The sequence below is a fragment of the Anoplolepis gracilipes genome, chromosome 5 (assembly GCF_047496725.1).
Source record: "Anoplolepis gracilipes chromosome 5, ASM4749672v1, whole genome shotgun sequence".
In the NCBI taxonomy this organism is placed as follows: Eukaryota; Metazoa; Arthropoda; class Insecta; order Hymenoptera; family Formicidae; genus Anoplolepis; species Anoplolepis gracilipes.
This window is the reverse complement of record NC_132974.1, coordinates 5,722,328-5,744,942: the sequence shown is the minus strand read 5'-3', so window position 1 is coordinate 5,744,942 and position 22,615 is coordinate 5,722,328. Positions and strand designations below refer to the sequence as shown.

The following is a 22,615-nucleotide window of genomic DNA, read 5'->3' as shown; positions in this document are numbered from 1 at the left end:
TATAAACTAGTATGAAAAAAAATCCATTCTAAGTTATATTTCGTTTAAGAAGAAGGTTTAAGGATGGAACAGTTGATTAAATATTAATTTGATATTTTAAAACCTTTGCACAAATTAAATTCATGAATTTCGATATATTATATTTATTAACTTTTGACGTAGTTAATTCGTCTACACACAGTTTCTTTTTAAATTATATTTTATGCGTTTACATAACTTAAAAAAAATTATAATTTTCAAATATCTGTGTTGTGTTTCGAATTCATACTCATATTCGATTAAGCGTACCATGCACTCGTATTCTGTAAGTACACGTGTACTCTGGATTACCACTGTTAGAGTGGATTTTCAACTCGATTATCTCGTACGCTTCTTCCGCTCGAGCCTACAGTTTTAATTTTTTATTTCATATAATTGAAAGTAAAAAATTGACAATATATTAAATTTTTTAACAAATATTAATTAAAAGTAACCAATGTTTTACCTGGATTTCAAAGTACTGCAACGGAGGACCAGTATTATCGTACGTGAATGTGCCAAATGAGAAAGGCTTCTCATCTTCAAGATCTGTCAAACCCTAAAAGCACATGTACGCATACAGCTGTTTACAGGAATAAATATACACATTAAAAACAGGATATACATTGCAATATATGACATGTCACAAACTATTTGCTATTCATATATGTTATAAAGTCGGCTTACCCAAATGGAAAAATCTCTAGGAGCTGTGGCGGTTTCCCCAGTGGGGGATATCATCGGGGAAATATGTTCCAGACTGATCCCGGATACGTGCACTTGACCAAGTAGTCGGATCACTACGCTGCCGCGGCTACCCTTGAAGGCCCAGCATTCGCCCGGCAAAACGCCGGTCTGGTGAATACTTTCGGGTCAGAACAATAATGAAATTAGATATATTTAAGTAACCTGTATCACGGCTCGGGGTGTATTTTGCTGCTGACAAAGCGGTATGCCAAACAGATTGAGTACAGGTGCGCCGATCGAATAGGGTTCGGTGTCTCGTGTCGAAAGGATCATACCACCTACGTATAAAAATATGAATGATAATGTTTCGAAAAGATGCGTGATTATATGTGTCAGTTTTTTATTAATAAAATATTAGTTAAAAAAAAAGTAGCAATTTTATAATTATATATGCTGCAGAGAAGTTTATTACATATCATTTTTCGTAATATACATACAATATTTGAGATTAAAATGATATATAATTTTAGGAAAAATTATATATTTAAAAAGAGAATGAATTGTTATTATAAAAGTGTGTTATATTTTTCTATCGTGAAGAGCTGAAAAAAAGGAAGTTTAAAGGCCACTTTTTACGCATGAGATTATTAACAGGTCATAAGACCGCCTTTTTAATTAATGCATTAGGTATAGAAAAAGTTAAATAAAAATAGACTGTTTAATAAAACCTGAACTTTCAAGAGCATAATCCGTTCTTCCAGTTTTATCGGCGTCATACGTCTGTAATTCATTTTTCATCATATCCTTGACGGTTTCCAATGATAGAGCCTTCAGCAAGTTCTTTGTATGCAGATTCATTTCTATTGCAATATATTAGCGATAAATATTAATAACTGGCAAAAGATAGCTGGTAATATGATTTTGTTGAAGATAAAAATAAAAATATAACCCAAATAGTCATATGCACGTAAATAATAGAAAGAGAAAGAGAGGGGGGGAGAGAGAGAGAGAGAGAGAGAGAGAGAGAGAGAGAAAGAGAGAGAGAAAGGCTTTTATTTTGTCACAAACGAGAATCTGTCGATATGGAAATAAGCTGTGCAACATGTCGCTCTATTTATTTAATCAATATCTTTGACGTCAAAGAAATGCCACTGCACCGGGCGCAATATCCGGTCAACATTTACACATCGCACCTTTCTTACCCTCGGATACTTCGTTCCTCAGATTGAGAATAGCTTCTGACATTTTCGGAATCACATTGCCCACTTCCTTCAATTTGCTTTTCAATTCATCGCGCATCTCCATTACGTTTTTCACTTCCAGCTAATGAAATTTTTACAAAATCAACAGAGAGTTTAATTACTTTGTATATATAATAATTAAAGTAAAAGAAAATTATAACAAATTATTGTTGACACATAAAATCATTTTTATTAGCGAATAATTACCGAGAGAGTTCCTAAATGAGCTCTCAGATTTCCCAAGTCTGCCTTGATCATCTTGAATGACCCACTAACGGAATATTTATCGCAAATATGGGATATGGACATTGCTATAAATGGAAGCTCTTACAAAATTAACTTTTTGAATTGAAATTTAATAACATTCATTATGTATGGAAGACTATGTAAATAAATAAAAGTTACTAAAACTTTTAGCAAGAGAGGAGATTTGAGTAATCAAATTCTAACATACCGAGCATTGATGTGATGACGCAGAAAACGAAAGGTTTGACTAATTTCGTGTACCATGCGGATCGTTGATTGCAGCTGATTGAAGGATAATTTCCTGCGTTAAAGCAACAAAAGGTATTTCGCGCACTCATTAGCGCCTTTTCATTATGCACTAGTATTTGAAGCGTTTTCAAAATATGAAGAAGAGCAAATGTCAAGGAGAGTTGATAAAAATTAATTCATTCAGATTTTGGTAATGCTTCTTATGGTGTAATCGCACGTGTTTCGCTAAAGGTATATGTCAAAGTTTGAATCAACACGTCAACTACTACAAACTATACGTAATCGATATTATAAAAAAATGAAAAGCAATTTTCAAAATAATTGCTGTATATACTTATACAATGTAGAAAAAAAAATAAAGAAAAGAAAATACACATATAAAGAGCGAAAAAAGCAGTATAAAATGCAAAATAAAGTGCAAGTGACATAATAATAATTTTAGATGGAAAGAAAAATTCCATTCCATTTTGATGAAACGTTCAAATATATTGTCATACACTATTTTTTGTTACCTATGGATATACAGGATATATATACAAGGTGAGTATACAGATATTATTAAATGTATATAATACATGTAATATATACATGATTATGCGAGTAAATAATTTATATAAACAATCGTGCAACAAGAGATGCGATCCAGTTCGTTTGCCTATTTTTTTCCTTTGACATATTTTTCTAGAGGAAGGAAATATTCATTTTATATGAATTAATAACTGTCTATTGGAAAGTTTATTGTTAGCATATATATTTTTATAAATAAAATCCGTCTTATAAATAACAAATTTCAAGACGTAATCATGTTCATTTGTGTGTGTGTGTGCTTTCTTTTATCTTTGACATTTTAATGTAGAATTCTTATATTAATATTCTTTTATACGCGTACATATACGTACGTAATACATGTATATATACATGTATATAGCATAATATTAATAAAATAAAAATAAAAATAAACAACCATAAAATTATATTCTTAGCTACGGATATAGACTGTCTGCATTATTAATCTTCTCTTTGTATCGATCTTTATTGCTAATTGAAAGATATATTTTTAAATAAAATGCACATAAAATGTTACTAACGAAATCATGGAACGTAAATGTGTTTCTTGTTGTTAAGGCTATTTTACATTATAATGTAATATTGGACGATTATAAATTGAGGTCACTGTATATTTTTCAGGGCGGAATGTATACGCACATTGAGTCGACTTTCAAAGTCGTAATCTCTATATTGAGTTTGTGCTTTTAATAAGAAACTTTTGCCTTCGTTGGGATCCTGAAATGAAAAATCATAGAAATAATCAAAGTAGACAAATTTATAATTATGTAAAAAAATTCGACGCAGATAGTGAATGTATACATTCGGCATACTTACGTTATTGTTGCAAAGATTATTTCCCAGTTCGTAAAGAGCAAATGCACTAACGTGTTGATCGTACTCGTCGTTGGACGGATACCTGTGTTTCAAACAATTTCGATAACTTTTAATAGCTGCTTCAGTATCTCCCAAATAGAAAGACGCTGCACCTTCCAAGAGAGCAGCCAGACCCACCATCGGTTCTTCTGAATGATTTTTCTTACACTCTGATAATAGAGAGTTAGATATAAAAAAAATTTTGTGATACAAATAATTAAAAGGAATCGAATTAAAAATAAAGTCTCGATTATTTAGTCGTTTCTTTAATTTTTATATTACTTGAGATTTTATTGATTATCGAGAAGCAATGATCAAAAATCAATTGATTATTACCCCATAATATTCCACGCAGCGATTCGGTGGTACAGGACGGCATGGCATTCCATAAATACAATAATTCGTATACGAGCAGTCTATAATACAGAATTGTATAAGGACGCCCGGTGTCCTTGTCGATGAGTTTCGGCACTCTACGCAGAATGAAAGCGCCGAGTTGCGTCTCCTTGTTCATCTCATGGAACCAGTGAAGTATTTTATCGTAAGTCGTTAGGAGATCGTCAAATTTACCATTTGCTCCGCAACAGACTGTAATGATAATACTATAATAAAGAAATCTGAGTTTGCTTTTATTCAGGCATCAAAATGGGGAAATTACCCATGGCTAGATACGCGTAGAAGCTCTTGGACCACCTAGACTGATGTTGCAATTGCAGTAAGGATCGATACGCTTCCTCGTAGCTCAAACGTATGAGATGACACCAAGCCACTTCGTGCAAACATAGTAATTTGATTTCACGTTGAGTTGAAATCTCCACAGCTTTGCCGTACGCTTCGAGAGCTCCATTGACATTTGACTACAAGACAACATTGTTGAATCATATAACAATAAAAAAATAAAATATATATGTATAAAATGTTAATAATATAGTCATAAAATCAAAATATAATACTATAATAAAATAAAAAAGGATGTATAAAAAGGAACATTTTATATCAAATAAATAAGAAATCTTATTTATTTGGTATAAAATAAATAAGATAATGCATCTGTCTGTTTAATAATTAATTGGTTAATTTATTAGTACCTCTAGACGTTCCACTCTACCGGTGAAGAAAAGAAAGAGTGCAGAGTTATGAAATTCGGTATGACATTCAGCTATCAGCTGTTTTGCTACTGCGACGCCCGCTTTTACATTGGAACCGTCGAGTGCGAAAAACGGACGCACGATTGTGTGATACCAAAGGAGAGACAGTCTAAAATAAAATTGCAATATATTTTCGACCGATCGACTAGTCGCATATTGTATGTGTGTACATAAAATATATTTTAAAATATATAATACATAAATACAAAAATAGATACATTTATTAACGTGTAATGTATTATACAATCAATTAATCAATTATAATAAATAAAAAAAATTAAGATTTGAAGAAAACAGCAGCGATAAATATCATGTTCTTAAAAAAATATCTTATACAAATATCTAATAAGTCTGCACAATGTTTTGTAAAAAAATTATATTTAGAGGAATATATTTTTTATATTTATGATAAACTTACGTGGCAAGTGGTGCGCGCATATCTTCGCTGAGTCGTGCATACATGAGGGCGGTAAGACCAGCCTGTCTATCACCCTCGAAGCCCAAAAAGTGGATCACCTTTAGCAGGGACGGTGGCAAAAGGCTCACACATAACTGGTATATCCCGTAACCGAAACTTGCGGCCGACATTAAACGTGTCACCTCCGTAGGCTCCACGAAGCTGCGAAATGTATTTCGTTTCAATTACATTTTCAATGCTAAGATCTGCACAAATTTAAACGTGTGAACTAAGGAACGAAGCAAGGTGACCCAAGCTAGCTGCACAATTTTTCGCGAAGCAAGTGCGCGAAGCAAGTGCGCGAAGCAAGTGTGTGAGTTTATCAGCGCGAGTTTACGGATCGTTGATATCGAGTAAACAGATTACACGCGGAATATAAGTTGCCGATAGGCAATCGACAGCGGACTCTTTCTCTCGGAAAGGACAGTGGACAAAGGGCGAAAAGAAACGAGAAGTTTTGTAAGAAGAAACAACAATTACGGTGTCTGTTGTTCGGACGTGATGCCAGTGAGCGAGAAGAACATTGATAGAGAGCTTCGCAGACCTGATGGCGACGACACGGGTGTCATGTTGTTCACGTAACCGTTGCAGGAGGGTATCGACCATTCCGAAGACTCTGGACTTTGCGGACTCTGCAGAGAGGATCCGTTGCTCGTGGGAGTACCGCAGTACGGGCTGACGAGTCCTAGGAAAAGTAGCGAAATTATTAAAAGTGCCTGACAAATTTGTGTTTTCTTATATAATATAATTATAATATTAAATAATTATTAAACTTTAAATTATGATTAATTTATCAATTCGTTATGCTACTGCGCTTAGCAATTAATAATAAATTAAAATTTTATTATATAGGCTTAATTGCAAAAAAATACCTCTGCTACGATAAAAATAAGCTACTACGATTAAAATTCTAATTTTCGAAATCTTTCCACGAGTAACGAATTATATAAATGTAATGACACACCCGTCGGATTTGTACCAAAGGTTCGACGATATAGCTGTGAGATCTGACTATACGCATGCTGATAAACTCGCCAAGCTTTCCGAAGCATCCAACCACCACGTACATATCCAGTTAGCTCTTGTTGGAGAAGCGTTAATATGGCCGAGCAAACTTGCGAATCTGCTAGAACGATCTGACGCTCCAACTTATTCACATAGTCCTTCTAAAATTAGTTTTCTAATTATTTCTCTATTTAATCGACTTAAATCCAGTAATCTTGCTCTTCAATAGTCTTGATATACGTACAAAAATGTTCGCAAAATTTTGTTTTTATATTGATTTTAATTTTTATCGTCATAATTAGTTATAACGATTCTTTCCTCTGTGCCTCTATGTACATCATGAAAATTCAAACTAATTGCAAATGAATTATATTAATAACCCACGAAGAAAACACTTACGTCGGTCTCTTCTACTCGAAACACTTTACTTTTCATGGATTTTAGCCACCCAATATCACTCGCACATTCCCGCTCCATATCTTTAAGCAATAACATGGCTTGCTGAAGCTTATCATCTTCGAAAGTCATCAGGGCATTCTGTAATATTCATTAAATTACATTAGAAATTACCAAACATTAAAACATTCATATACATATCTTATTATCCATAGCTTATTTTGTATATCTTATAAATCGAATCATATTTATTTCTTCACGTTGTTTCATGAAATACGGTATGGATTTAAAATAGTTCTTCATCTAATCTGCCTATACTAAAGATTAGTATTGATTTTTTATTTTCCGATGATTATGTTTTATTTATTAATAAAACCGATTAGGTAACAACATTCTTTCGCGGCCTTGAGATGTTAAAGTATACTTCGTCGGAGCGTATTGTGGAATCGATATGCGCCTCATCACGCGATTACATACCATGAAGAGGACAAAGCAGCGGCCGGCTTTGACATGAAAGCTATGAGGATGCTCGGTAAACAGAGTCTCAGCCTCCTCGATTTTGTTGTTCAACAACAGGGAGATACCGGTTCTAGCGACGTTCCACTCCTTCGTCGAGCCTTCCCCTGTCGCCATTATGTTCGAAAATGATTTTAGGATGATATTTAGATGATAAAAATCTTTTGCGAATCTATTGGCCACATGTTCGTCAAGTGGACAGCATTTTTCCAGCACGCGAGACTCGTCAGTCGAGATTCGTATCAAGGTCACTTATTTTTGCGAGCATGCTAAATAATTGTTGACTTATATGTTCCGAGAAATAAATTCGACAATTACGGAAAAATATAGTTCACGAAATATAATCATTTACGTCACGAGAGTAATAATTGCTTTGCGATCGTGCTATCATCAGTATTAGAAGTGATACAAAACATCTTCATAGACCCTGCATTTTTTCCTTGTAGAGATTGTAGAGAAGAAAAAACTGCTTTTAACGTGTCCTTCATATTTAAGGATTGCGACATTCCTCTTAGTAACATTAAGTATTAATGTTGTATAAAATAATAATGGTTTTCTTTTTTTGCTTGGTTCGAAGCATTATATTGAGCGAATAAGACGAACTTATATTCTTTTTATATAACAAAATTATCACACAAATAAATGCTCTTGATGCGATTAAAGAATTCAAGCCACTTGTGCATTTGTTATGTAACTTCTGTCATCGTAATCCTTTGCAATTTCTATTAATACATTTTTATTTCTTCTATTTTAATCTTTTCTTTTCATAACACTTAAATACGAGATGTAATAAATCGCCAGAATTCTTCATTGAGGACTCCTATTTCTTGAAATTTCCGGAACCAAAATACATTTTCACTCTCATCTAAATGCAAGAGTATAAATATAGATTGCAGAAAGAACCACCCTCTTTAAATGGGATGTAAAATTTTAACGCCGTTTCTCATGACAGTTCGATAGTTATCGGGTATTGTGTAATATGTATTTTTCGAAAAAGATTGCAAGTGTTGTACAACTGTGCGCAAACCGTAGTGCACACAACACGCTGAAACCACGAACTGTATCCCCGCAGTGCATCGGGTTGACTAAACTCTGTCGAAGAAACGCAGTGCTGCTGCCACCACCTTCTCTCCAGATATATACATGTATTATTGATTTTCGCCGAGAAATGTGAGATTGTGACCCTGAACACGCACAGAACGAGAAAACACAAAAAAGCCAGGATATTTGGCATACAATTTTATATAAAAATTCAAAAAACATGAAAACAAATATATGAAAAATGTCTAGAAAAAGCATATTTTAACAAAATCCTTCTATAGTTTCAAACATTTGCAAACACGTTTGCTTGAATTATTCAATTTTATAATAAATATTGGTTTACGCAATAATTTAGGATAATATGATAATATGATATACACACAATGAAATATATATATCGTATATTCTCGTATTTTTTAACATAATCGCAACTGACGTATGAAACACAATAGAAGTACTGATTCAAAAGTACATTAATTAGTATATACATGTATATTTACAATTATAACTCAGTGTATATATTCTTATGAGATTGTTATTTTTGGTCTATATTAAGGACAATAAAATTTGTACCCTGGTGTTTTGAATGTAGCAGTGTTGATCATTTAAAAAAACGATCTTAGCTTATTTATATTGCTGCAATTCTAGTTGTAGAAATTTAAAATTACACATTCTCTGTACATCTATTTACAATTTTATTAAACGATTAAAGACTATTCCTAAATAGAATGTCATATAAATTCTAGTCCTTCAAATTTTTTATCCATCACTTTGCTCTCTGGCATTATTACTGTTCCTTCTAGTGTGAAGGCCATGATGTATGTAGCAGTGCGCCCTTGATACTCCTCAGTCTTCAATGCTACTATGATAGAGTCCTGTGAACCAGGAAGGAACTTGAAACTAGAAAAACCTCTGATTGGAATTAGATCTCCAACACGAGTAACCTGCAATAAATTTCAAAACTGTTACTACACAATCTAATAAGATATTAAAATATATTTGATGAAAGCAAATATTAAAAACACACTTTAATATCAATAAAGTTTTCATCTGCAGTCAGCATGATGTTACAACTCATGGTCTCATCTCTTGACTCGTTATAACGTTCATGGGAACATCTTCTGGGCAAAAAGAACCAACTCTTATGTATATCGCTCCAAGCGCCTGATTCATGTATCATATAACCTATGCAAAGTATACATATAATGAATTAATTCACGCAGTCACAAACTATAAGTATTTTCATACCTGGATATTCGATGTTAATCGCTTGCCTTAATCGTTTGTAGTAGGAAATCCAATTCAGGGAATGTGTCTCACCACGTGGTGATACTACTTTTATCCATAATGGATTGTTATGCTCAAATTCACCGGATGGCGTAGTCCATTCTTTTCCCATACTGCCAACATATAATTGCTCATCTTTGATAGTTGCCCATTCAGACTTAAACCCTAAAAATAGATTTAAAAAAATGTCTTGCATGCTACATAAACAATATAATTATATATATAATTATTATTAATTATATATATATATAATTATTATTATTTACTATACAACTTATATACCTTTGTGATTTTTTCCATTGCCATCCATTAAGATAACCCAAGGGTAAACTTGATCACCTTCAATAAAGTATATCATTCCTGTACGATCATCAAAGGATAATAGCCGACCATCAAATGTCACCAATTCCGATAATTCCATTCCGCGTCCTTTCATAGATAGGGACGAGGATAATATGACAGTTCTATCATCCCAGATGACAGATAGAAAATTAGTAGTAGGATTCCAGTAAAAACTGCCAGTCTTCATAAGACTATGCCACGTGTCTTTCTTATCTACGAGCTTGGAATCGTGATCTAGGTCGCTAACTATCGCTATCCTATAAGTCATACCCTTGGAAGTTCTGATGGGTGTCGAAGTAGGATACGTTTTGTTATACTTGTAATAGCGACACTGAGTCAGAGTCTGGTTTGGCGGCGAACATACGACGTTACGCAGCAGCGGATATGCCAAAAAGAAGACTGGTACGCTCAGGATGAGGAGAATTAGCGCCAGGAATTGACTTTGAATGCGGAAGGTGCTATTCGCCACTCGATAGACATGTGGTGCGCGTAACGCCTGTCGCCAATCGCGTAGATAAGACATGGTCTCCTTGTTACCGTTCCTCATCCGTCTCCGTATGTTGGAAGCGATCAGATTCCCGCGAGAATTCCACGTTAAATTCGAGGCATGGCAGTTACTTGACAGTTCCGTCCTAACCTAATATTCTCGCGAGGCGACAGCGCCTCGCGATACGCAATCAACCGTACACAATCATATGACTGGTTGTCATGAATAGGGGGGGAAACTGACAATGAGATCGGTAATCGTGGAACGTTAGCAGTCCTGTTCAGTACTGTCACCTACGGCCATTTTAGGAACTATCATACATAAAAATCACCCTTTGATATACGAGTATATCTACTGTACTACTTACTATCTACTATTACCTTGTCGGTGATTATATATTTCATTATTGTGGATTTATTACATAAAAATTATCGCAAATTAAGAAATTGTATTCTATATTTTTATTCGTTTTTTACAAGAAGTTACATCATCATCGCTTATGTCACGATTAGTAGACACTTCAAATAATATTGAAGTAAGTACCCTCTAAAACAATCAAGATTTTCTTACATATTTCTTAATTTGAAAGACGTGTATTTAAAAAATATCGAGAGAATGATGAATTTAATAAAAAAACAAATCTCATGATATTGCCGATCATTGAGGTCTGGAAGATTCATTTTTCAATATATACACAACTTATTGCAAATTTAATTCGCATGCTTTATGTAAATCCGTCTACATATACTCTATCGCGCGACCGACTTTTTGTAATCTTTGATCTCTCGCTACAACCGACTACAATGTATTTATGGTTATGGAAATGCTCAGAGTAACGTTAACTGGTCGATAACCTGAAATTTATAATACTTTTGAAACACAGTATGAATATACCGTATGATGAGAATAAACGAAACTATTTTTGTGCAAGCAAGAGATTATTTTTTAATTTCTGTATAAGGTAAATTGAATAATATTTGATTTTCTCCGATATTTTAAAATAGTTTAACAACTACTTTATACAATATATTTATATATTTGCCAAGTTGAGTCATTTTAATTATCGCATACATAAAAAAGAATGTTTTCATAATTATACAGCTTAATTTTAGATTAACTATGATTGAATTTTAAAAGATTGAAATTAGATTACACTGTATAGTTAATAAATCTCTTATTATCTCCCTTGTATCACATATATATGTTATATAATTTAGAAGGCTTGTAAAACATGGCGATATTTCGAAAATGAATCGTTCTACGGATCAATTTTTACTCAATGTGCTGGATCTCCGTAATTACGGAGAAAGCGCATTGCAGGGGTCCATTAATTAGCGCCTCGTCGACGACTACAAAGCAACGTCGAGCACGCGTACACATTCGAATCGGTTGGGGTCGAAGGATCGTTGGACTCCGCGCGCGTTGGCGAAATGAATCGAAGGGGTCGTTGGTAGATAGCGGGGGAGACGTCGGGGATGAATCAGCGAGGGCGGCAAGACCTGCCGTCAGTCGCATGACGCGTTTTCCGCCGCCAGCGTCGTCGACATCGTATTCGCGAGTGAAACGTCAGCGATCTCGTCGTTTTTTGACACAAGCTCGAGCCGCTTCCGCTTTCATCTCGGACTAAATCAGCTGGCTCGTCGCGTACGCTTCGACGTGTAATCAAGTAACTCGTCACGTGCGATCTATCGCACGCGTTCGAACGTGATCAGGTGACCTGTCACGTGCGATCGCGCCGCGCGACCATCGCCGCTGCCGCCGCCACCACCGCCACCGCCACCGCCACCGCCACCGCCACCGCCGCCGCCGCCGCCGTCGCTACCTCTTTTCCCCTCCCTCGCCCCTCCAGCCCCATCAACACCACCATCGCCACGCGACAACCTGTATTATCGATCGCGCGCGTGCCGCAGTTCCGCATGGCGCGTTCGGCCAATCGCGAGTGTAATGATACAGTGTAAACACGGCTGCCGATTTCGGTCACGAACACGATCAACGAGTATCGAAGTATGATTTGGGAACGCCGCTATAAATAGGTTTGATGTTTTTTTTAATATAAATCATGTACATCTATATATCAACGTATTTACGTGGCCGCACGTATTCACTTGAACACAGTTTTTGCGGGACGATATTTGAACTACAATCATCTTTTTGACTGAGGATCATTTCAGTTCAATGGCCCATTATGGATGTCAATTAATCGGCGAAGCGCCAATAATATGCTTTTTCGCGACGAGATATTTTTGATTGCTGCATCGATTCTCACGTGGACGAGAGCGGTACACGCCGGCCGGCCGGTGATCTCGCGGTTACGTCCGTTTCTTTGTGATTCGGTGTAATTTCACGCGTGTGTTGTATGACGTAATCCGGTTTCGCGAGTGCTCGGAGAGTCGGAGATCGAGTTTCGTGTCGCGTGTGAACGCTAGGTTTTGTTGATACTTTATACTTGATCACGGCTGCGTACAATTTTGAAATGTGCCATCAACGAATTACATGATTCTGACATCGCGATCGAGAATGTACTCCTTTGCGCCTGTTCGCTCCTGGATCACCTCCTCAACGGCGGACTGCGTTCTCTGCAAAAGGTAAAACTTGATTACTTTTTCGGTAATACTATGAATACTACATATATTAATTTCGATAATGCTATGAATATTACATATATTATATGCAACGTTGAAAAGCTGTACCTTAATTTAACCTAGTCTTGATATATTGATATGTTTATAGACATATGGACAGTATATGGATAAATGGAATATTTCTTTAGGATAAAGATGAGGTAAAAAGGAGAGAAAATGTATTTAGTAATATCTAATAATATTTTCCTTCTTGTATTTATGCTTGTATTTATGCATATGTGTGCATTTTGCATGTGTTGTACGTTCGCGTTTAACAAGCATCTGGTTAAATATCTTCCATCTTTTTTCACCTACTTTTTAAACTACGTCATCAATGCTCGGTTTATTTATACTATATCTACGAGTATGCTCGCACACGGATACTGTTATTTGTCATAATCTCAGCCGAAGTAATCAAACTGCAGTTTACAAAAGAATGTAAATATTCTGACTGCACATTTTAAGATTAAATATTTATAGTATTAAAATTCGGCATTTCTCTTCTGTCCTTTAACTAAAGTAAAACAAAATAATATTAAAAATAAAGAAATAATAATACAACAAAATCTTAATGATGAAAGAAAAAACTGATAGAAATATTTTCATGTTGCATATTCGATAAAACTAGGTGAATAAATAATTAAATTAAAAAATTAAATTATTATAATTATATTAGTATAAAAATAATCATGAATAAGTACAAAAAATATATCAACTTGTGTACTTTTTTTGATAATTTTAATTGATAAAGGAACATACATTGTATTCCAGTTTTTTATCTGCACCCATACTTTTGCTGGTAATTGTAAAATATATGATAAGCAGTTTCTACCATGGAATACAGGTGTACACTTATATGGATTCCATTATATTGACCCGTATGTATGGATTACAAAATGCATAGTATGTTCAATAACATGCAATGATTACTTGCGCGTCGCATCTTATTTATGAGGCTGACTTATGACGCGCTATACAAATCTTACAAGCGCGTCACGGATCAGTGTCGAAAGTAATCCAACTCCGTGGTAGGGTGGAGTGTAAAGGGATATGTCTGCATCAGGAACGAATCGGGATGTCTCTGCCCCCCGTATAGAATAATTTTGACGGTTTTTTTTATCACATTAAAAATTATGATTTATTGTTGATGTAAAATTTTATATTTATAAAAAATTGAAATCCTATTAATGATATGATTAATAGCGCAATTACAATAATTAAGGCTTTTAAAAGGTAAATGAAATATATTAAAAATATTTTATTAGATCTTTAAACTTTATCGCAAAAGCATAATTTTTATTATGTAATTACTTAATATTGCGAGAATTAATTACATTAAATAATTATATCAAATTTATTAATAGAAGAAATATTTTAAAAAATCTGAACATAAAAATTTTTAAATCGATGTTCAAGAGATTTCTCTTCCAAGTTATTTCATTCTATATCTATTGAAATTGCAGAGTATCGGGGAAATAATGAGATTCTGAATTCCTTTTTCTTTTTCACGTAACCCCTTATATACTGTGTAGACCTAAGGTCGATGACCTTACAGTCGTCTCAGTTTAACAGCCCCTGAGTTTTGCACGATACGTCTACGAGACATCGTCGCGGTACACGAGGAAAGCTAGATAAGGGTAGGAAAGAACGCGAGTTGGGGATGCGAGTGGTTTTGCGGAAGCCGAGGGGTTGCCCGGGTGTTGACGCTACCGAAAACGAAGGGTAGTTCGCGCGAGTATCGAAAGAAGGATGCGACAGGGAAAGATGGAGAGATAGAAAGAGAGGGGGATCCGATTTATATTTGGTCGGGATTATTTGGGATGCACTATAGTTATGGTTTCATGTTGATCGAACTATGCGATGGTTTGTAGATTAGTAGATTATACAGAATGTATCAAAAAGTTATTTTTAAATAAGAGAATAGGAATAAAAATATATTTAAAGAATAATATATAATTGAATTGCAAAGAGTAGGAAAAGAAAATGTGGATAATTTTAATAATTCAAACAAAGAACTTTTATGGTATTTTTTTCATTGTATATTTTTTTTACCGATAATATAATTTATAATATTTATAATATTGTATATTTTTCTATGTGATTTTTATTTTATATGTTTATTATCTGAAAAAATGCAATGTACTACGATTTATAAAACATATTATGAATTTATATTCTGTATCAAAGTTAATCATCAAAAAATGATATACACTTTTATAATATAATACAAGATAATTATATTAACAGAAAAAATAAAAATTTTTTTTAATGTCTGGAATTTTTTAAAAAGCTTTGAAGGAACTAACTTTTTAAGTGTTCTATCGGAAAGTTTTATTATAACTCAAATCGATTGCGCTTGAAATAAAAAGTTGTTATCAATTTTCATATAATGAAAAAACTTAGCGTATCTTCGGATCCTTATTTTTTTTATATTTCATCGGCAGAAAGCTTTCTGAAACATATCAGGAACTTTAGAATTATTCGCAGAAGAAAACTCCATTAATTATATTAAAATTCCAAAGTAGAGATATCATAACTTTACAAAGAGCAGGAGCATACTTTGATTTTTTCAGGAATATCGTTGTTTATTTTTCGTACAATTATTATATACGTGTTAATATCACGAGATGCACCCCGTGTGCACAGTGTGTGCGCCATGGTGGATGGTTGGCACGATCCCATCATCGATGCATTGCCATGGAAACGGCACCGCCACGCGAACATGCTGTGCCACATTGCGCCGCTTTAGGATGGTAGGCTAGTTTCAAGGGCACTATTCTAATGCGCCTTAAGGAGTGCAAGGACGATCAATATCCCTTGTACCCTTATTTTCATCGTTTTTATAAGCCTGGCGAATATTTTCTTGCATCAACAATCACGTAATCAATTACTGTACTATTTGCAAATCATCGTACAGAAGTAGTCTGTAATGGTTCTTCAGTTGTTACAAAAAAAATCTAGCATATCCATTTGTATTTTTATAGCGAGTTACATAAAATTGTTTTCGTTGCTTTTAAATATCAAGCAATTATTTAATTTATACGAAACAGCAGTAAATTAATTTAATAAAGGCTCAAGACAGAAATGTTAAAATAATGCATTGCGTTTATCAAATATGCTTCAGATACTTGATAAAGAGTCATCGAGGTTTATGCAAAAATCATGACCGGAAAGCCATCGTGCCGTAAATATCGTTTGTCGGATAATTCGAAGAAGTCGATATCGTTCACATTTAGAAAGCGACAAAATCGATCGCTTCAAAAATGGCACGTAGCCCTTGCATGTAGCCCTTAGCATGTAGCCCTTTTGTATTTCAGGAAATACGCGAAAGAGGGAGGAATGAGGAGATTCACCCGGTGACCTCGTGCCGCGCGCGGTAATGCTACTGGCAAACGGTGCCTCTATACCGACCATCGCCGGTGCTGTCGAGGAGGAGGAAGAGTATGCACGTAGCGAGGCGAACAGCGCGCATGGATACGATGGATACGTTACCGATCACACCGATCTGGCCTCGGAGATCGATATTGACGAATCGGAATATAGGCGGGAATTACTTAATGATGTGAGTCATCGTTTCGGAATCATGTGATGGACCACCAACTCGTGCTGCCTAATTAATTATTAAAACAAACTGCTTTTCTTCATCGTTGGAATATCACAATTTATCATTAATTATATTAATAATATAGTAATTATATTTATACATTAATTATCTAAATAATGTATTAATTATATTAATCAAAACTTGATTAGTAATAGAGGGTTTATATGATACTATTATATTGTTCTCTTTTTTTCAAGATATAAACTGTAGAACATTTTGCGAGTTATAAAATGTATGATATAATAGCCAGATTTTTAATTAAGATGTAGGAAGATAGTTTCGTTTATAAGATATCTTTTTTATGTTAAGTGTATATGACTAAAATAAATTTAATATTTTTATGTTACAGAAATGGCGAATGCTCTTTGACAAGGTGCGTATCATTTACGACATTTATTTATCTATTTTCTGTGGACTAGATCTAACAATAAATTTCATTCATCTACAGTTTGATCCGGAGGGTTTTGGAGAGATACCGCTGGAGGACTTTTTGACAGCCTTGAGCAGCCCTGAATGGAAGGCGGAGATACCGACTAACAAACGTGATATTCTTCTGACTAGAGCAAAAGAGTCGCGTGTTCAGGCAGTGACTTTCCAGGATTTCGTCAATGTGGTGAGTTTATCATTGCATGTCTTTTATGTTATAGAAAAAATTAGATAATTTCATGCTATATACTATTTCACGTCCTATATACACGTGATAATGCACAAAAATAATGCAGTCTTAAAAGATTGCGTAATTTGAAAAATTTGAAAATTATGCTATTAATTAAAACAGTAACTTAAAGTATAAAGATCAGATTTATATATTTTTTAATAAAGATTAATTTATATATTAAAATATTCTTAGAACGGTGTTTTTTAAATAGTATACATATTTTATGATGATATAATAATATAAAATATATTTTTAAACTATATTTTTAATGTAAAAAATATTAGACCCGTAATATATTAAATTATATCTCAGTATCAATTTCTATTTTGTTTTATCATAACATCTGTTATTTTGATATCGTTGGATGTCTGATTTGCGCACGGATGGCAAATTTCTCAGCACCAACATTCGATGGGCAAATATGTTCTGTAAAAGCAGATGGTTTTGCAGCGTGCTGTCTGTTCGACAGTGAAACGCTCGCTCGATAGAGAAGATATAAAATCATTCGTTAAATAGTTTTTTAAAGATTTGTTTTTCCGTTTTATTTTAGCATACATTTTTACTGAAAGCAGAAAATATAAATTAAGTTAACATTATTATTGAACGTTGCAATGCAATCGTATCTAATATAATAATAATATAATAATGATTTTGTTCTTTTTTATCTTCTGTTACCTTAACAGAGATCTATTTTGCATTGTCTAGATGAATAAAAACATAATTTCTTAATTATATTTTTAATAAATGAGATGTACATATATGTAATTATAATTTTTATGTAAATTAATTCTTTTGAAGTTTTTGTGCGTATATAAATTTTAATACATTTCATATGCAGAATGATATGAAAATTGCTTCGAAAATGTAGCAAATTGTGTTCTATTCATGGTTTTTTCTTCAAAAAGGGAAAGTAATTTTTTTCAAATCTGGTAAATGAGTTTATGTCAAACAAAGCTACATATGCGTATGAAATATTAAAAATAATTTTAATTTATAACATTTTTTTAAATAATTTTGATTATTATCTTTAAAAATATTTGAAGTGAATAGAGAGTCATTACTTTCTATATCTATATTTTTATAAAATTTATAGATATCTAAATAGAAATTTTTGTAGATAGAAAGTAGATAATCATCGTGTGATGCGCGCGTGAGATATATATATATATTCCTTTATACAATTTTCTGCTGCGCTTTGAACGTGCTATTTATTCCTCACATGTTCCATTCGAGAATCTCGATGAGAAATTCGCAATATAATCTGCTTAAAAGGCAGCGTCGGAATTTACATTGGAGTACGATCGATTTTCATCGGTTTTCGCAAAAGCCGGATCGCGACGGTCGACGAAAAAGGTTTACGGTAGTTAAATAGTGTTATTCTACCCGCGTCGGAATGTCTCATTGTCCGTCTATTTGTCAACCTGAAAAATGTGGGATACGGTTCGGAATTTACTGATCCTACCACACGACAATGACAATGATCGGGCAAGGAACCGCGGCTAGAAACTGACAGATAAATATCGGCACAATGATAATCTCAACGTTTAGAGGCAGGACGCGCCCGACGGGTGGGCCTTTGTTCGCGCTTAAACTCGCTGACAAGTTTTTGGTGGTTTTCTCCATGCTCCCTTTCGCTCGTGATCCCGAAGAGGTAAACGGGTCTGACGTTGAGAGGCGGAAAATTGTTCGTGCACAAATCGAAGCGATCCAAAGCACGGGCTAAACGACGCGTAAGGAGAGTCTTGACGAGACTCGAGAAAATCAACCGTGAGATTTTGCCGTTGACTACGCATCGAGGATTGTAATAATGTCACTGTCCCCTTGCGAGGGTAAGAATCATATCTGAGTTGTGATCTCTGTATAATTTTGATAAGATTGCTAAACGTCCAAAGAGACACGGCTCTCGGTCCATCTCGTCGTTTTAACGAATAAATGTGGCGTAAGCCATTTCTCGGAAATTGGCTTGAAGCTGGTCTTTTGTGAGAATTTGAAAGCAGTATTTTCTATAGAATTTTCAATAGGACGGACGAAACGTTTCGTTTGAAATTGCTATTTTTTTTAGAAGAAGATTAGAAAAAATATAGTTTTACTCTCCACGAATTTGAGCAAGCGATCAATAGTGAAGGCTGACATCTCATTTATTGTTATAATAAATATGAGTCTAGTCGAGAGTAAAAATATTAAAAAAAAAATAAATAATTTAACAGTACAATATCTATTCGATATCGTTATCGGCCATTTTCGTACTCCATCATTTCGGGACAGAAGTATAACTGTCATTTGTGACTAAGAGGTGTTTGATTTATGAGATCTGAACAGGCGATCTCTAGTATTGTTTTTTATTTTTATCGCTTTTTTTCATTTATTTTGTTGCATATAAATGTAACAAATTAAGGACTGTTTGTTTAATTAAAACGAAATAAAAGTTAATCATTCTTATATGTGTATAAAGATTTTATGGATTAATATCAAAACGATTGAAAGTTTTCTCTCACAAGGGGAAAATATTTACGAGATCGGCAAATTGCAGTGTGAAGTTCTTTTATTACGCATTCTCGCGCTCGCTGTTTCTATTATATGTACTACAGAAACCAGGTCCTCTTCGTCAAAGGCTAATCCGTTTATCTGGGCTTTTCATGGTTTACCTGCTTTATATTGACAAAATTCATTCTAGGATTATCGACTGATCCTCGCTTTGTAGATACTTTGATCCAAAAAAGAGACTACTAAAACTTTTTTCACTGCGATTTAACCCGCGAAAATATTCATAGCTAACATTATATTATATAATATGCGCGCTCTATTTTGATTCAAATAAACATATTTTTAAATGTGTTTGTAATTGTGTATCCAATAACTGTACGCAATTAATCAACAATAAAAAGATCTTGTATCACATTAAATTAAAGATGCAATAACAATATTATTGCAATATTATTATTTGCCTAATTTTGTGATAGTTAAATTCTGATTATACTTTATTTTCAAAAGTTACTTTATATTTCGTTTAAATATCTCAACTTATTTTCTAAATTCTCTCAACTTTTAATGTTTTTAGTTTTCGAAATTTAAGTCTACATTTCAGACACGTGTGGCCAGACATTGTTTACTTTGTTTTTGTGGGATGTAATATACTATAATAAAATTATACTTATGCAAATAAGTGAAGGTAGTAATTATTCACAAGCGAGGAATCGCAAATATTCTCGGTACACTATGTGTACTATAATTTACGGTTGACGTTGTTGAATGGCGGTAACTGGGATTTCCTCGCATGCACCGCATATTGCATTATATAACTCACGTATACTTATTTTAAACGATCACGTGATAATCTCATCTGTCTTTTGACACAGTGAAACTTTATTTTAAAATATCTAAAGGTAGTCATGCATATGCTAATGACAAGCAATGTCAATATGCAATATGTACAAATGCAAATTCATTGAAATTGAAATTTGAATCTTTAAATGTAATAAAATTAAATATTGATATATATAAGGATCCAAAGTCATTTTATAGAAGAGCAAACTTGGCACATTATATCTGTAAAAAATAAATTCTAGAGGAGACAAATTCGAGAATGAATAATTCACTAGTAATGAAGAATATAATATTCATATTTTCTATCCTGTAAGATGTTGCATTTCATTTTTCGATGAAATCCCTTTCTAGAATTATTTTTACAGCATATCTCTCTTTCTCTCTCCGGATGGTTTGATACTCTCTCAATTTTTAACGCTTCGTACGATCGATTTCGGTGTACATCTCCTTCAATATGTGATAAGATTATTCGAATAAATTATCTCATGGTACATCCACTTTCCCATTTCATCCACTTAAATATTCGAACATTTGAACTTGAGTTTGTACTTCGGGGATGCATACATAAGGGCGAAATTCCCGAGGAGCGAAAGAGAAACACGGCCGATAGGAGGAAGGATTCGTGCTGAAACTGCGATTAGCAATTAATCCTGATGGAGGTGGTCACTCCGTGTTTGCACAGTGCAAAACCGTCAATTAGCGAGAGAGACAGAGAGAAAGGAAAGGTTAGCGAAGAAACAAACTACAGAACTAGGAGCGATGGAGACAGAGAATGCTCTGTTGATGCTTATAGATGGCCTTTGCCAGAGTTTCGGCAAGTCGGTGATTCCCGTACGATCGCGGTGGTCCTTTCTTTTTTTTTTTTTTTTTTTTTTTTCCGTATCTTCTCCACCATCCCCTACTCTCTGAGGTAATTTCTTCCTCGCTCGCCGCACGGCACCGCCACCGGTCCGCCGTCCTTTTGCTCTTCCCGGATATCAATTATGTCCCCGTGGGCCGCACGTTGCGACGATGGACCCACAGGTGTGTGTCTCTCACCTCCACGAAGGGGGACCCCGGTGCTCGCCTCGTTATCCCTCGCCGTGGGCGTTGAAATCCCTGTGTAAGGTCTCTCAGGAGCTACAAAGTGCAATTTAAGAAAATCCTCTCCTCTTTCGTCTCTACCCATCCTCGCTTGGCCTTGTTACACCCTCTCATCTCGTTTTTCCCTTTCATTTTTTCGTTCTATCAATAAATCGCGTAACAGTCGGTATCCTTTAATGCCGCTTGACTGGCTTTTATTTTTTTGTCTCACTTAAACTAACGTGATTGAATCATTCGCGTATCATCATTAAGCAGAATGCGAGGTTACATTTACGTTCTTTGCTTACCAAATTATGTATGATATTTGCCGGATTTATATATTAATATTTATTCGTTGTTTTGGATATATTTTAATCCGAAATGAAAATATTTCGATATTTTTCGATACTGGCGTGAGATGTCTTTTCAGACTCATGTCTTTGTTCTTTCGTTTCTTCGTTATCGTGCAGAAGAACGACGAGGAATTCCGCGCGAGGCGGACCGACCTATGACCCCATTATACACGGACCCCAGACAGGACGCGTGATTCATAATATTAGATTTGAGTCGGGACCGAATAATGTAAATGCCACGTAGAAGGGCCTTATATACATGAGTGTCCTGTTGGAATAAGCACGGGGCGTCACGTTGGCGGCGAATTGTTACAACGACGTTGTAGACGACGCCAACAACGACGATACCAACGACGACGATGACGACGCCATCGGGAACCCTGTAGCCACCCACACCCACGTCGGCCCCTTAAATCTCCATTCTCAGGCGCGCCTCTCGATCCCTTTGAGC

At 34.6% G+C, this 22,615-nt stretch overlaps 3 protein-coding genes across 3 annotated transcripts in view; 1 reads left to right on the top strand and 2 right to left on the bottom strand.

Annotated features, from left to right (window-relative positions):
- Positions 1–166: 166 nt before the first annotated feature.
- Positions 167–8,603, bottom strand: LOC140665859 (tetratricopeptide repeat protein 39C). Its single transcript, XM_072892437.1, has 18 exons — positions 7,347–8,603; positions 6,873–7,010; positions 6,433–6,634; positions 5,949–6,153; positions 5,430–5,630; positions 4,952–5,120; positions 4,522–4,720; positions 4,200–4,451; positions 3,825–4,033; positions 3,616–3,725; positions 2,401–2,612; positions 2,154–2,257; positions 1,899–2,028; positions 1,434–1,565; positions 928–1,043; positions 706–873; positions 485–577; positions 167–385 (listed from the first exon to the last, which is right to left on the bottom strand). Exons 1-18 carry the CDS (start codon positions 7,500–7,502, stop codon positions 269–271), a joined length of 2,913 nt encoding a protein of 970 aa, XP_072748538.1. The 5' UTR covers positions 7,503–8,603; the 3' UTR covers positions 167–268.
- A 207-nt stretch (positions 8,604–8,810) lies between these two features.
- Positions 8,811–10,754, bottom strand: LOC140666081 (soluble calcium-activated nucleotidase 1). The gene is made up of 4 exons (XM_072892853.1): positions 9,996–10,754; positions 9,675–9,878; positions 9,454–9,611; positions 8,811–9,370 (listed from the first exon to the last, which is right to left on the bottom strand). The coding sequence occupies exons 1-4, from the start codon at positions 10,600–10,602 to the stop codon at positions 9,158–9,160; spliced, it is 1,182 nt and encodes a 393-aa protein (XP_072748954.1). The 5' UTR covers positions 10,603–10,754; the 3' UTR covers positions 8,811–9,157.
- Positions 10,755–12,433: 1,679 nt separating this feature from the next.
- Positions 12,434–22,615, top strand: part of Stet (stem cell tumor) — a 373,411-nt gene continuing 363,229 nt past the window's right edge. Inside the window, exons 1-4 of the mRNA XM_072891883.1 lie at positions 12,434–13,127; positions 16,481–16,725; positions 17,117–17,140; positions 17,216–17,380. Coding sequence (XP_072747984.1) covers positions 16,543–16,725; positions 17,117–17,140; positions 17,216–17,380 — 372 coding nt within the window. The 5' untranslated portion in view covers positions 12,434–13,127; positions 16,481–16,542. The remainder of the gene's footprint in view (positions 13,128–16,480; positions 16,726–17,116; positions 17,141–17,215; positions 17,381–22,615) is intronic.

Excerpts from the sequence above, each read along its gene's own strand:
- LOC140666081 (XM_072892853.1), bottom strand. The coding sequence starts at position 10,602 with ATGAGGAACGGTAACAAGGAGACCATGTCTTATCTACGCGATTGGCGA. Across the intron at positions 9,879-9,995 it reads CAATGGAAAAAATCACAAAG|GGTTTAAGTCTGAATGGGCA; the intron begins GTATATAAGTTG and ends ATCTATTTTTAG. Across the intron at positions 9,612-9,674 it reads GATTAACATCGAATATCCAG|GTTATATGATACATGAATCA; the intron begins GTATGAAAATAC and ends TACTTTGCATAG.
- LOC140665859 (XM_072892437.1), bottom strand. The coding sequence starts at position 7,502 with ATGGCGACAGGGGAAGGCTCGACGAAGGAGTGGAACGTCGCTAGAACC. Across the intron at positions 1,566-1,898 it reads AGTATCCGAGGGTAAGAAAG|AAATGAATCTGCATACAAAG; the intron begins GTGCGATGTGTA and ends ATATTGCAATAG. Across the intron at positions 874-927 it reads CACCCCGAGCCGTGATACAG|ACCGGCGTTTTGCCGGGCGA; the intron begins GTTACTTAAATA and ends AGTATTCACCAG.